The sequence below is a fragment of the Dinoponera quadriceps genome, unplaced genomic scaffold (assembly GCF_001313825.1).
Source record: "Dinoponera quadriceps isolate SergipeBrazil2010 unplaced genomic scaffold, ASM131382v1 scaffold1352, whole genome shotgun sequence".
Taxonomy (NCBI): domain Eukaryota; kingdom Metazoa; phylum Arthropoda; class Insecta; order Hymenoptera; family Formicidae; genus Dinoponera; species Dinoponera quadriceps.
Genome location: NW_014555567.1, coordinates 219,056 through 232,311, shown reverse-complemented (window position 1 = coordinate 232,311; position 13,256 = coordinate 219,056). Strand labels below are relative to the sequence as shown.

General features: G+C 39.7%; 1 protein-coding gene across 1 annotated transcript in view; it reads left to right on the top strand.

Annotated features, from left to right (window-relative positions):
• Positions 1-13,256, top strand: part of LOC106744661 (kinesin-like protein KIF16B) — a 50,517-nt gene that overhangs the window by 9,934 nt on the left and 27,327 nt on the right. Inside the window, exons 2-3 of the mRNA XM_014619593.1 lie at positions 270-570; positions 5,299-5,393. Of these exons, the coding sequence (XP_014475079.1) occupies positions 270-570; positions 5,299-5,393 (396 nt within the window). The remainder of the gene's footprint in view (positions 1-269; positions 571-5,298; positions 5,394-13,256) is intronic.

The window sequence follows — 13,256 nt, the reverse complement described above, 5'->3', positions numbered from 1 at the left end:
AGTTTAAGGAGTACTACTAGCCTGAGCATTTTCGAATCGTCCTGTACAACATTATTATTACATTTACATTTTAATAATACAACTCATTCTACGATGCGTCACGGAAAATTGTCACGTAAATTTTTACTTTGAATATCCGCGTGATAAAAACGCTCGTTCATGTAATCCTGAAGCATTAAGTGGCATTCCAGTCAGTGTCACCCGTCGAACCTCATTGACGAGTTTCGGCTAAATGGTGTACCAGTGACGTTCATTTTTTCATCGCGCAGGGAATCGAAGCTGACCGGGTCGCAGGTGGTGGTCCGCGCGGAGCCGAACGAGATCTCCTTGACGAATCTAAAAGTGTCGTCGAGCAAGGCCGGTGATAGCCGCGAAAGGACGCGGAGGTATGGTTTCGACTACTGCTTCGACTCGTCCGATCCCGAAGCGAAGAATTACGCGACGCAGGCGACGATCTACCAGAGCCTCGGCCAGTCCATCCTCGATGCGATGTTCGCCGGATACAACTCCTGTCTGGTGGCTTACGGGCAGAGCGCGTCCGGCAAGACCTACACTATGATGGGCACGAAGGTAAAGCGTGCGACGCGCGTATTTTTCTCTCTCTCTCTCTCTCTCTTTCTCTCTCTTATGATAATTTCCCGCTGGATTATTTGGACGCGGGATTATCGTTGGAATTTAATGAGCGAGCCGCCGCATATTTAATTTCCGCATTTTAGTTTGCATTCACGGACACGATGTAAAATGTATCGGGGCGAGGGGCGCGGCGGGGGCGCGTTTAATATAATTTTCCAACATTTTTCTTAATTTCAGAATTTCAAGCGCGATTAATTATAAATTTACTTGGCGCGGATTCCCGATAATCGGACGCATGAATAATCGAGCGTTTTAGCTTATTTTGACTTTATAATGGCGACACGTCACGAAATGCGCAAATGTGCGCGTGATAAATAATAATTCATAAGGGTATTACGAGTTATTGCCAACTATTGTAATACACGTTTAATCAGCGCGTTAATAATATTAACTTTTTCCCCGATGGCGATGCTTCTGAATTGCTAATTGTGAATATTGAAAAAAATGCATATTCTCGCATATTTCGATATTAAGGTAGAGAATTTCTCGCTCATCTTAAAGAGAGAGAGAGAGAGAGAGAGAGAGAGAGAGAGAGAGAGAGAGAAATACTGCCTATATCATAAAAGAAACTGTAAACCGATTGAAAAAAAAATTATCAATTTTCAATTATCAAAACTATATAGCCGAAATTTCGTTCAATGACAGAGTTGAATGAATTAGTGAATGAGTGCCCGCGCGCGCGCGCGTGTGTGTGTGTGTGTGTGAGAGAGAGAGAGAAAGATCTTATACACGTAGAAAGCGCATTTGCGATTTCGCGCACGTCCGCGCCGCCCGCGAAAATACATTTCGCATTTTATGTCTATTTTATCAGCGTTGTTTTTGCACGACAGCGTTGCGGAACTCTTTTACCATCTGAATAAACCGGCGATGATGTGTTTACGGGTCAACGTGCAATGTGCAAATTGTTTCGATTTATCTCGTAATAAATCTGATTGGCACTTTATTTCCATTTTTGTGGGCATAATAGACCTCTTCCACGCATCGTCGAGCGTGCGCCGTTTTGTCAGCACGCCGGCGGTATTATTTCCAAAAACGGGACGCGCGTGCGCGCGCGAGCCGAATTATTTTGATTTATTTCGCGTTTCATTAATACATCGCAAAACGCGTTATTCTTTTTCCTCCGCGCGTGTTTTTTTACCTCCGTTTCTTTTTTATTTCCCGCACGCACGCACACACACACACACACACACACACACACACACACACACACACACACACACACACACACACACACACACACACGTATACACAAACGCACACAATACGGCGGTAGGAGCAATCTATTTTGCTTTTATTCGGACCGAGCGCCGTTCTGTTGTCATCAGTGTTGTACGCGCTGACGTTTTCGCAATATTTCCGCAAAATATCCGCGCAAAATGTGTACATACACACGCATCCCGATCTGAAAGTTTCCGTACGGGAGCGGGTCCCAGCCGGAAGATGCGTTAATTAATTTCGCTGGGAAATCTTATTAACTTTTTGGCGCGACCTCTCGCGAAAATCGCGCAGACAATTAATCTTCCCGTCTCTCCGGGAGGATCCTCTGTCTTTCGTGGCGATGATATCAAGGGAGAAAAGGATTTGCTGTTAGAATTGTTACCTTAGCAAATCTATAGCCGTGCCATACGGATAGTTACTTTTTTTATGTCGCAGCAACTAATCTTCGAAACTATATAAGATTAATGATTACACCTGATAAAAATTAAGATCGATCGTGTCAAACTGTTTGCAGAGTAAAGCTAGTTTTTGTAGGTAATATCTCGATTATTGCAGGAAATCACTTCGCATTGTCGCGTAATTCGGTTTGCGAAATAAATTCATTTATATTTTACCAGAAAAAGCATGTCATAAGATTTTCGTTCGTATTGTAGAGAAATGATCCAATTTAGCTTTATTTAAGATAGACGTGCGGAGTAATTTTCAATAGGAATTGATTCCTATCACTATGAACAATATTGCTTTAACTAACTTCCATTGCTGGAGCAACTAATTATCAACAACGAAATTCGTTAATATACTCAATTTTCCTGGATACGACAAGAGGATTAATTATCTCGACAAACCAAAATCTCGTTGAATATTCTAAGGTATATTTTTTATCGATTTTAGTAGAGAGTCGTCTGTGCTGCGTCAACAAATTTGCCGTGCTGTAATATCAAACTTTATCACACGCAGATAACTTTCCTCGCGAATATATAAACATTCATGAAGCGAAAAAATAAAGTCTCGCTTGGCTAGAATATGTTTTTAACGTCGAGACAATTTCAAGGAAGTATGGGAAATTTAGAAAGCAACGCAAATAACATGATTATAATTGCTTATCGTTACTCGGATTATGTCACAACTATAACGAATAACCTGTCTTTTGTTGTCTTCATAGACGCGCATACACAATAGTTTTTTTTATTATACGTTAGACGATAATTATTATCCAAGACAGAATTTTTGATAAAATGCCGAGGAAATGCGAAAATGGACCGACAATTAGATTATCTCAAAAGATGAGTCATTTTATAGGCGAAATAACTACTGTTTGAAAGGTGGCAACAGGTTATTAACAGCAACGATCAATATTTCGATTAAAATATTATGTGTCATCTTATTATTATTAATAAATAAAAATGGCTTTACACTACACAAATTTATACAAGCATCTAATGATTATGATATTCCAGTATTCGTTATGACTCTTTTATTATATTCGAAATTGGTTACTAATATATAAAATTTAGAGTAAAATCAAATTTCTTTGGATAAATATGGAGCTATGTATTACTTCACTTGTTAAAAAGAACAGATGCGATTGTCGCAAATTGGGACACTGTCACTTATTAGGACATTACTGTAACGTAGAAAACTGATACTTTTGCTACTGTTTGTTGAGTTAGTATACTTTTCAGTTGTATTTGTTGTACCAAACAAATCCTTCATCGTCCCGTGAAATGTTTCATTTCTGCTAGCTACGCACAACAGCCTCGCATAGACATTTCGTATTCCGCGTGAAACGGTGCCGATGCATATTTAAAACTCAAACAGCATTAATTTGATTATCGGCTGTCCTCCTCCTTCTCCTCCTCTTCCCCCTCTTCTTCATCCTCCTGCTCCTCCTCCTCTTCCTCTTCTTTCTCCCCTTTACCCGCCAGCCAATTCCATTCACTAAATTATCATATCGCATCGCCGGCTCTAATTGGCCGACAAGAGGGAGAATGGCGTTCTCTCGTTGCGGGATCGAATCGACGTTCCGTTTCTCGTCCCGAAAATTTCAAACAGTAAATTGAAACTGTTTTTGCGGAATGGCGCTTAATTAAATTGCCCGCCGACCTCCGCCGTATCTGCGCGCGCGCGCGCCCTCACAACCGGGGGTGCATCCGGAGTGGTGGTGCTGGGGGATGCATCGTGCTGCGGCGGCGGGATAGGTGGGTGGGTGAGCAGACTTTTAAAAGCGCAGCACGTGTTGCGGCCGTACAGCGCACTCGTTTGTCGGGTTTCAATTATAAAAGGACGCTTCGAGCGGTGGTTAATAATGCATCAAATTTCGAGATTGACAAGACCCCCTTGTTAAGGCGCAGCGCGTTGTTTCCGGTCCGAATAAGCTTTATTGACTGACTGTATGCGTCATCCTCGTAGACGATAAATACCTCCCTTCCCGTTCATCTCCATTTTGCTCTCGATCGTTTGCAGACCCTGCAGCAATATTTATCGCGGGTATCACGCCAGATAGCTAGTCGTAAAGTGACACTTCACGATAATCTTTTTATTAGATCAATAAAAAATAATTGTGATTTTTCTTTTATTAAATAGAACTCTGCATCTTGCAGCTTTTCGCAGCCTCTTGTTGAAACATAGATTCTAATTGTAAGTTCTAAACATAGATTCGATTTATAAGAGCCGACGCGATTGTTGATGCGAATAAATTATTTTATATGGGAGGATAAATATGTTTGACGGTGCACTCGTCGTACTAGTCCGTTATACTTCTCAAACGTACGCGGAAAATCTTTCTTTCATTTTCAAATCGATCCTGTATTCCATTATTAATAATTTTATTAACTCTCAATTCCTCCAAACTAATAGTTAATTCAAATAATCCTTTGATTTGATTCTTTGTTGGAAATATAATGATTTATTTATTGCTTTACCCCAAAGAGAAGACCTAATGTAATTTTATTTAACATACTGAACGTTATTGATATTAATTTTTTAAACCTTTTGTAATATTAACATCGATATTAATCTTTCCTTCCCCATTAATTTTTATTGCTGTTATAAAATTGCTATAAAACATTTGAGAATTATATATTTAAATCTTGAATAAAGAATTTCAGACGACGAGCTAATATTGAATCACAAGTCATAAATAACATACGTTTTTTTTTAATTTTACTTTCAAATGTAAAATATTTTGAATATTTTAATCGACTATAATTTATATAAATTTTGTAACGTAAATATTTATCGTTATTAAGAATGATTTGTGTTCTCCTATTGTATGTTCCATTAAATGGAACCTGTGTCCCAATTAATAGACAGCTCATTTACTTTTCTATAAGTAGTAGGAAAAATGAGCGTTTGCAAACTTTATCGAGAGATACTTGCGACTCGTGATACTTTGAAATTCACGGTGAAAGATCTCTCAAACAGGATGTAATTTTTGCGCTTTTCCAGGAGGATCCAGGACTCATTCCACGGTTATGTGAAGGTCTTTTTTCACGGGTCGAGCAAGAAGACGGCCGCGAGAGGATCTATCACGTCACTATTAGGTAAATACCAAAACTTGTTCAAGTCTTCGGGAAATGAGCACGCGAAGTTTGCAACGTGGATACGCGATCTGAAAAATAGTGGATTCCCGTTTTTCGTTTCTCACTTTGCATGATTCGCGTAACTAAGTGAAACAAGGTATTAGGTGTACAAATTAATTCGATGTCTTTTCTCATGAAATTCAAAGTTTATTTACAAAAAGTCAAGTACAAATTTAATGTTCGAAATAATTTCCATTATTTTCTATGACTTTACCCCATCTATCGGGTAACTGATGAATGCCCTTGCGGAAAAACTTGGCGGTTTTGACTCAGTAAAGTCATCAATGCTTTTTCAGACCTCGTCAACTGTTTTAAAATGCGTATCCGCCAGGTTACGTTGTAACGACCAAAATAGGTGATAATCCGACCGGGCTAGATCTGGCGAGAAAACCTTATGAGGGAGAATTTCCCAACCCAATGTATAGATGAGATCCTTCGTCCCTTTTGTGGCATATGGCCGCGCGTTATCGTGCTGCAGAATCACCTGTCTAGTTCTATTGCCGGTAAAAGGTTTTTTTTACAAGTTTTATGGGTCACAGCACTGTCACTCAAAGCGGAACAAATCATTTCGGTAGACTGAACAGCATTTTTATTCAACTGGAGTATAAAACGGATGCAGTGCCTCAAATGATTATTTTCGAAAAACATCGCGATAACTACTCTTATGAGGTTTTATCGGCAAGGTCGTCAACTATTAAAGTGCTTCTTAAAGCTTAAGATTGGCGCTTTTAAATCACCATGTATAGGACGGGAAAAAAATTTTAATTTAAACCAGGGTTATAGGACATTAAATGCAAGGATACCGAATTAATTTGTGCATCTGATATATAACGCGTACGCCAATTCAATTTGATAAAAAATCAATTTGATAAAAGATTTGCCTAAAAGTTGCATTTTTCTCTCGCGATATTCCAACAATCGTCGGCAAATAAAGTAATAGTAAGGTAATAGTTTAGTTTCGATCATTAGAAGTATAATTAACATTGTTAGACATTATTTTGCTTCTTCGACTTATCATCAGAAATTATAATCATACCCGATATCCTACGGTAATACGGCTAAGACGCGATAAGAACGCCGAATAAGACCGCAAGTTCTCGTCGATACTGTCGACAGGGAACTTTCCGATCGCCGCTTAAAATGCCCCAAATACTCCGATACTTTGTACTAAGTACTTGGAGAGATATTTGCGAGAGCGGCACGTTGCACGTGCCTTTCCTTTTTACCCGCCGGAAGTTCGCCGCGCCTCACCGCAGCCCCGATGAAATCTGCTCGCATTCTTTTATTTGCCGTTTCGCGGTTGGCTCCGCCGCGTAGCGCTTCCGGATCTTCTTGAATATATTAATCCACCTCCCTCCCCCTCCTCTCCCCCGAGCGATCGACTCCGCTCCCTTGAACTTCTTTGTATTCTTCGGAAAGTTTGAGCGTGAAATTAGAAATTGCACAAAATGCTTTTTATTCTGCCAGCGATGGAGAGTTCGATAAATTCGCGAAGTGAGGCTGTCATTAATTCGTATAATTGTTTTTGAAAATCTGACCGATATCTTCAATTGAACGAGAAAGGAATTTACGAACGGATTTACTTCGGTTATCGAGTCATCTAATTTAATCAGATATTAAAGTTGACTTATTTTGCATCAAGTTATAAGTAACATTCTTTCACTGTCTTGTAAATTAATTTCTGCACGAAATATTTTACATCGAAGCTCTTAATCTAACGTAATTGTCATTAGTGACGATTTTTCTTTTTCACTTAGTGGATAGCTTAATAATGTTTTTTGTTAGTGTTTGGAAAAAATAAATATTTATCAACTATATTACATTCTCTACACTTCTTGGGGCGAGATCTTAAATTTAAAACGAGTGAAAATTAACTCAGAGCGATACCACTTTTCGAAATGACGGGAGTGAATGTTTGACTCAATTTCAGTTTCAATCGATTGGAGTGAATTTGTTTCTATGACGGTGGAAAATGTCAGACCCACTCTTCAATCTCGGATAGAAATATTCGCCTAATGATTCAGAGCGGAGAATTCGTTCTCCAACGAATAAAAAATCACTCGAATTCAAGTACCCCGACTCAATTTATTTTTCCAGTGGAATTTCATTTGAATAAATTTAAAGAATATGTTACTTAAGTTAGATGTTGTATAATATTAAAACGAAGAAGTAAAACACATGATGTATCTGATCAGGAGATAGATAGAAAGAGAGAGAGAGAGAGAGAGAGAGAGAGAGGATGGAAAATTCAACGTGCAGTCTTGCGAGGCAAGGAGATGATAGAAACTGCAACATGGTCGCCTTGCAGGCGATACGTTACGCAATATTTATACCAGGTTGCGATATTGTCGTATCGTTAGCATACCTCGGGAATTGATGTTTCAATTTAATCCACCCCGCGAAGTCGACTAGATCGGCCTTCGGGGCGCCGATAAGCTGTCCGTCTTGATAACTGTGGGAAAATCAACAGCTTCGCGGGCCTTTACTCCCGCATACACCGCAGAGATACGTACGTGAAATATGGGTACAGGATGATCGAAAAGTCACGAAACTCGCGTTGCACACACATGGTACGGCACATACGGTGGTGTATATATGGGAGTATGTAAATAATACGAAACCGTTGTTGATGCCCAGTCAGTCAGTCGGGAGTGGAATTTAAGCGTGTCATTTAATCGTTTTATTGACACTGCACACCGTTAAAACAAAGAGAGAGAGGAAGTGATAGAGTGAGTGAGTGAGTGAGTGTGTGAGTGATAAGGGGGAGAGAGAGAGATGAGGGAGGAAGAGAGAGGGAGGAGAGAGAGAGAGAGAGAGAGAGAGGTGAATAACGAAAGCATAAATAATCAAGCGCATTTTGCGCGTATATTATAGAATTTTTATGGAATAATAATTTTGTTGAAAAGTGGAAAAATAATTTTGATAAAATAATAAAATAATTTTTAACGGAAAACATTACTTTCATATATATGTCGCGCACATCCGCACGTCATTCCTCGTGGAATATTAGTGCGATAAAAAATATAATTGTTATATTCCGTTGTGTTGCACATTGTGACATTTCTATGGAATATTTGATACGCGGGCATTTAATATGCGCATTGCATATAATATGATATTAAATTTATACTACACCGCGTATACACAGAGAGCGAATTAACCGCAAGCCGCGCGGCTTCCTCGATCATCTCACACGTTGGATATTATACATATCTGGGATGTCGGGTAATTGGCAGTTTTCCGTCAAGGCTCGCTGATCGCATCGCTTTTATCTATTATCATCGATAGTTTCAAGTTCGTTCCTTTCCGTGTTGGCGATTACGGCGTCGCTTTGGCGTCTAATCGCCTTTTGCCAATTACCAGCGGATTTCGCGTTACTTCAGAGTTTTCGCGAAAGCTCGCGCCTTGGCAAGCATAATAATGACAAATTGATACCGTACAAATCGCTACGGCAACGCAAAAGTCGTTTCGCGTGCACAAGCCGATCTTTATCTCTCTCTTCCCCTCTCTCTCCCTCTCTCTCTCTCCCTCTCTCTCTCTCTCTCTCATTCTTTTCGACGTGCGGATTTACTATTTATTCCACTTTAATCGTTCCAGTATCGTCGTCTCGCGTCCCGAAATAGTTCGCGCTGGAACAAATCGCTCGTGATAATTGGCAATCGGCGGAAAAAAAGGGGAGAAAGAGAAAAAAATCCGCGGAAACACACGATGCGGATCGTGACGCGAATAAACGGACCAGCTCGACTTCGCGTTTTTTTAGGTGGTCGTTATACTCGCGAATAGACAAAATCGAGGACTCAGGCGAAAAAGCCTGTAAAACGACAAGCGGATTTGATTCCACGACGATCGTGTAGTGTTTGCGGGCGCGTCGCGGGTTTTCAGAAGCAGTTATCGCGAGAACTAATTTTAGAAATTCCGCAAAGTCGATCGGAGACAGCCCGAAGATCCCGATATTTGCGAGCGTCGCGTCAGATATAGAATTTCGTGTAGGATCTTGGCCTCGCGAATTATATTTCGTTCTTGAACCGGTGAGTAAAAAATCTTGAAAAAATGCAGCGAGTTGAATAAACATTGGAATATACCTTAATTTTACCTAGAAGTTCTTCGAACAATTGCAGTACAATTTTTCATCGTGAAAAACGTTGAGGAAGGTCATTGTTCATGGGGACTTTTCAATTTTCGACATGCCGTATCTTTGTAACTAAAGCCCAAATTAAATTTCCATTAAAGTCCACTTGAAGTAGAAGAGAATAATCTTGTTACTCATTTGGTCACTCGATAATATTTTTTTATTGAAACACCCCGCTTTTTCGATTATTTACATCTCGGAAACTATTAATGTCTCGACGTGATTTCTTCGCTGGGGAGAAATTAATTCTAAGTTATCCGGAGAACCTCCCGGTAAGAAAAAGAAAGAGTTGTGAGGTCGGGGACACCCGGTATATAGAGTCGTTCGTCTATCCGCTTATTTGTAGTTTTTATCACACGGTAATAATTCGAACGATTCGGGCTGCACGTCTAAGAGAGAAAATATTGTGACTGAAGCGACGGGTTGCAGGTGGGCGACCGGTGGGTGGGTGGGAAAGACGATAGACATAGAGTCGAGTTTGCGAGTCGCGAGGCCTGCGAGCGCGGTCTGTTGGCCTGGATGTGTCTTGCAAGCTCAGTACCCCGTGACTCGCAATCCCAGACGGACGCAATCTCGCCGCAATCGGGTAAGAATGCGCACCTAGAACACGCACCGTTGAATTCCTTCGTTTTCTGCGTTTTGATTTCAGAAAGAGAGAGAGAGAGAGAGAGAGAGAGAGCATGGCAAGTTTGGTTTCTCGACCCGAGTCGAAATTTTGGCCCTACGTTAAATCTTGAATTCTACACATAGGAGCTAAGATACTAAAACAGGTGTTCAATTTCAATTCTAATAATATAATATAATCCGTATTTTGATCCTGGTGATGTCTTAAATTTCTATTTCTACTGTTTTCGCGTTAAAATAGGATGACGAAGATAATGTTAAAATTCAATCTGTAGAATTAAAGGTTCAAAAGAGAAGTTAAAAAGTATCAATATCGTCAAAGTAGGTTTTTATTAGTCTATAGGCCGCCTAAGTAGACGCAAAGTATCCTTAAGAACGTCAGAGTAACATCGAAATTTCGACTCGGGGACTCACGTGATTCACCGACGCGCGTTGATCTTCGGCACGCCGCAGGCGCTAAGTTCTTTCGGATTTTGTGGCCTTAGCGGTCCCCATTAAAGCTTTAAAATTATAAATCGGATTTCGAATTTATGCCGCTTAAATGATGGAATCTGAGACAGTCGGTAGTCTCGGCTTTTAGGAATTTCGAGTTCCCGGAGACTTTTGGATTTGCGGATTTTAGAAATTTCGGATCTTTCGATCTCCTCGAGTGTTTGGGCTCCCGATTTATGGAACGTCTTTGTAGACATTCAGACTTATTCAACTTATGAAGTTTTCAGACACTTGCATTACAAGATTTATTAAAGGTTATCGGATTTATAGCTTCTTGAATCTTAGAACAGTCTGACTTTTAAATGTTTAATTCCTTGGATTCTCCAAAATACCGAGGTTAATGAATTTTCGGCGTTTCGATGCTTCTGAATTTATGGGAGAATAAATTTTGGATTTCCGAATAGTATCGGATTTCCAAATATTCATATCTCTCGATTTGTGCTTTTGCTTCCTAAGATTAGATTCCTAATCTCTTAAGAATTCTCCACACTTCGATTATCGAACACGCCGCTTCTTTCGTTTCTTTTCTTCAAACCTCACGGAACGAGGCGAAGGTAGCCCGCGAGGTTCGATTAGAATTGCATGCGTTTTTAGCGTACGTCTTTAGTATGTCTATGAACATCTTACCATAATGACATTTTATAAATATTTTGTAACGTTGATTCGCGTTTTCATTGTTAAATGTGTATAAAAATAAATGACCACAGTCGACAGTCGTTGTGCCATTATGGTATTATTCGAAATCGTATAAAAAAATAAATCTCTTTATTATCATCGTTATTGCATGCGTATGATTTTGAAAATAAATTCGAATGGATTTAACCTGCGTTTTATTAATATCTCTCTTTTCTCCGACACATAAAAGCGCACATGCACTAAACTATGTACTTTATTGTGTGCGCAAACAAACTGTTAAAGGGATAAAGTGTAAATGATAATCGCAATTCCTTATCTTATTTCTCTTGCAATAAATTATTTAATCCCGCCCGGGAACATAAGTAATGATTAATAATATATATAAATAAAAAAAAAAAACAAACCGAAGACGCTAGTGGCTAAACGCATTATTAATTATGAATTAATAATATAAATAATAATTTTAGTAATAATAATATACTAATAACATAAATTAATAATATAAATAATAATTTTAATAATATGAATAGCAATATATAAAATTATAGTAACATGAAATCATACTTCTATGAAGGAAGCGACGATAATTTCTCGGCGTTGAGGAGGGAACGTTTCTCATTGCGGATGCGAGTACGTCCCGCGCGTATACCAAAAATGGCGGTAAAACCACAGAGAGGAAAATTCTCCGTTATTAACCCATCGAACGAAAAGTGTCTTGAGTGTCTCGAGAGTGAGCCGGTGCTGACTGCACGCAGCTTGATATCGGTTTAACAGGAAAAAGCGAAACGAAGCCATGTCCCGTTTCGAGGCCGATTCCATCGGCCCGTCAGCGCCTGGACGTAAAATCGTTAAGTGGGTCGAGCAAGAAAGTTCGTCCATCGGGGCGTTCCTGCTCGCCACCACCGTCGCCGCCGGCTGTTTAAGGGTAAATTAAATTTGCCGTATAGACACTATAGACACGTCGCAGAAAAAAAAGAACGAAAAGAAAGAAGAGGAGAAGACCGTTAACGCTCGCGTTTATTTGTCGGACGTGAACGCTTTCCGCGAGTTGACAATCGAAGAGCGCAAGTTACTTACTAGGATGAGAGATGGGGGCGGGGAGTGGATGGAAGGTAACGAACAGCAAATTACTGAAATCTTCATTATTGCCGTAGAGAAGATATTACGTGTTACGCTGTAAAACCCGTTGCAGCATTCACGAATGAATTCGCGTTTCAGTTAAAAAATAGTTGTTCATGTTTTATTGAACTTTCTTTTAGTGCAAATCGCATTGACACATTCGGCATGTGCAGGTTTTTACGTCAGGCAAATATTTGCGTTAACCGACAGCTAGAGATATCACTATGAAATTTTGTGTCATTTTTGTCACATATTTCGTCACAATATACTAAATCATTTTTACACGTACTTTCACTGTATAAAAGCATTTATAATTCTGTGTAACCAATGAGGCGCAAAATTTGCAAGAAAAAATCAGTATCTTGTTTTGGCAAAGTTTCCAAATATTGGCGTTCCCTTTAATAATTTTGCTTAAAATTGTCTCGTTTAAGAATATACAAAATTCCGTCGTCGTTAGGATCTCCGAATCTCATCCTTGGATTCCCCGCTGTTGCTAGAATCTCAAATATTTGGATCGCAATCTCCGCGCTTTTAATTTGTCTTTCTATCAGTCTTTCTCTCAACTAGTTCTCTTGGAACACTTCCACGCCTTACATCTCTAGATACCTTAGATACCCAAAACTCCTCCGGATATCAGTTCGACGCGCTAGGTTGACCCAAAAATACTCCCTTCGCATTCTTCCTCGCGACAATGTTGTATCCGCGAAATCCAAAATAGCTCGGAGCGCGATGTATCATCCGAATTAATCGTCGCGATAATGGACTGTTCTCGGTGTCGTGTGCAAGCATGTACGGATGCATGCCTCGTAATCACGATCGATATC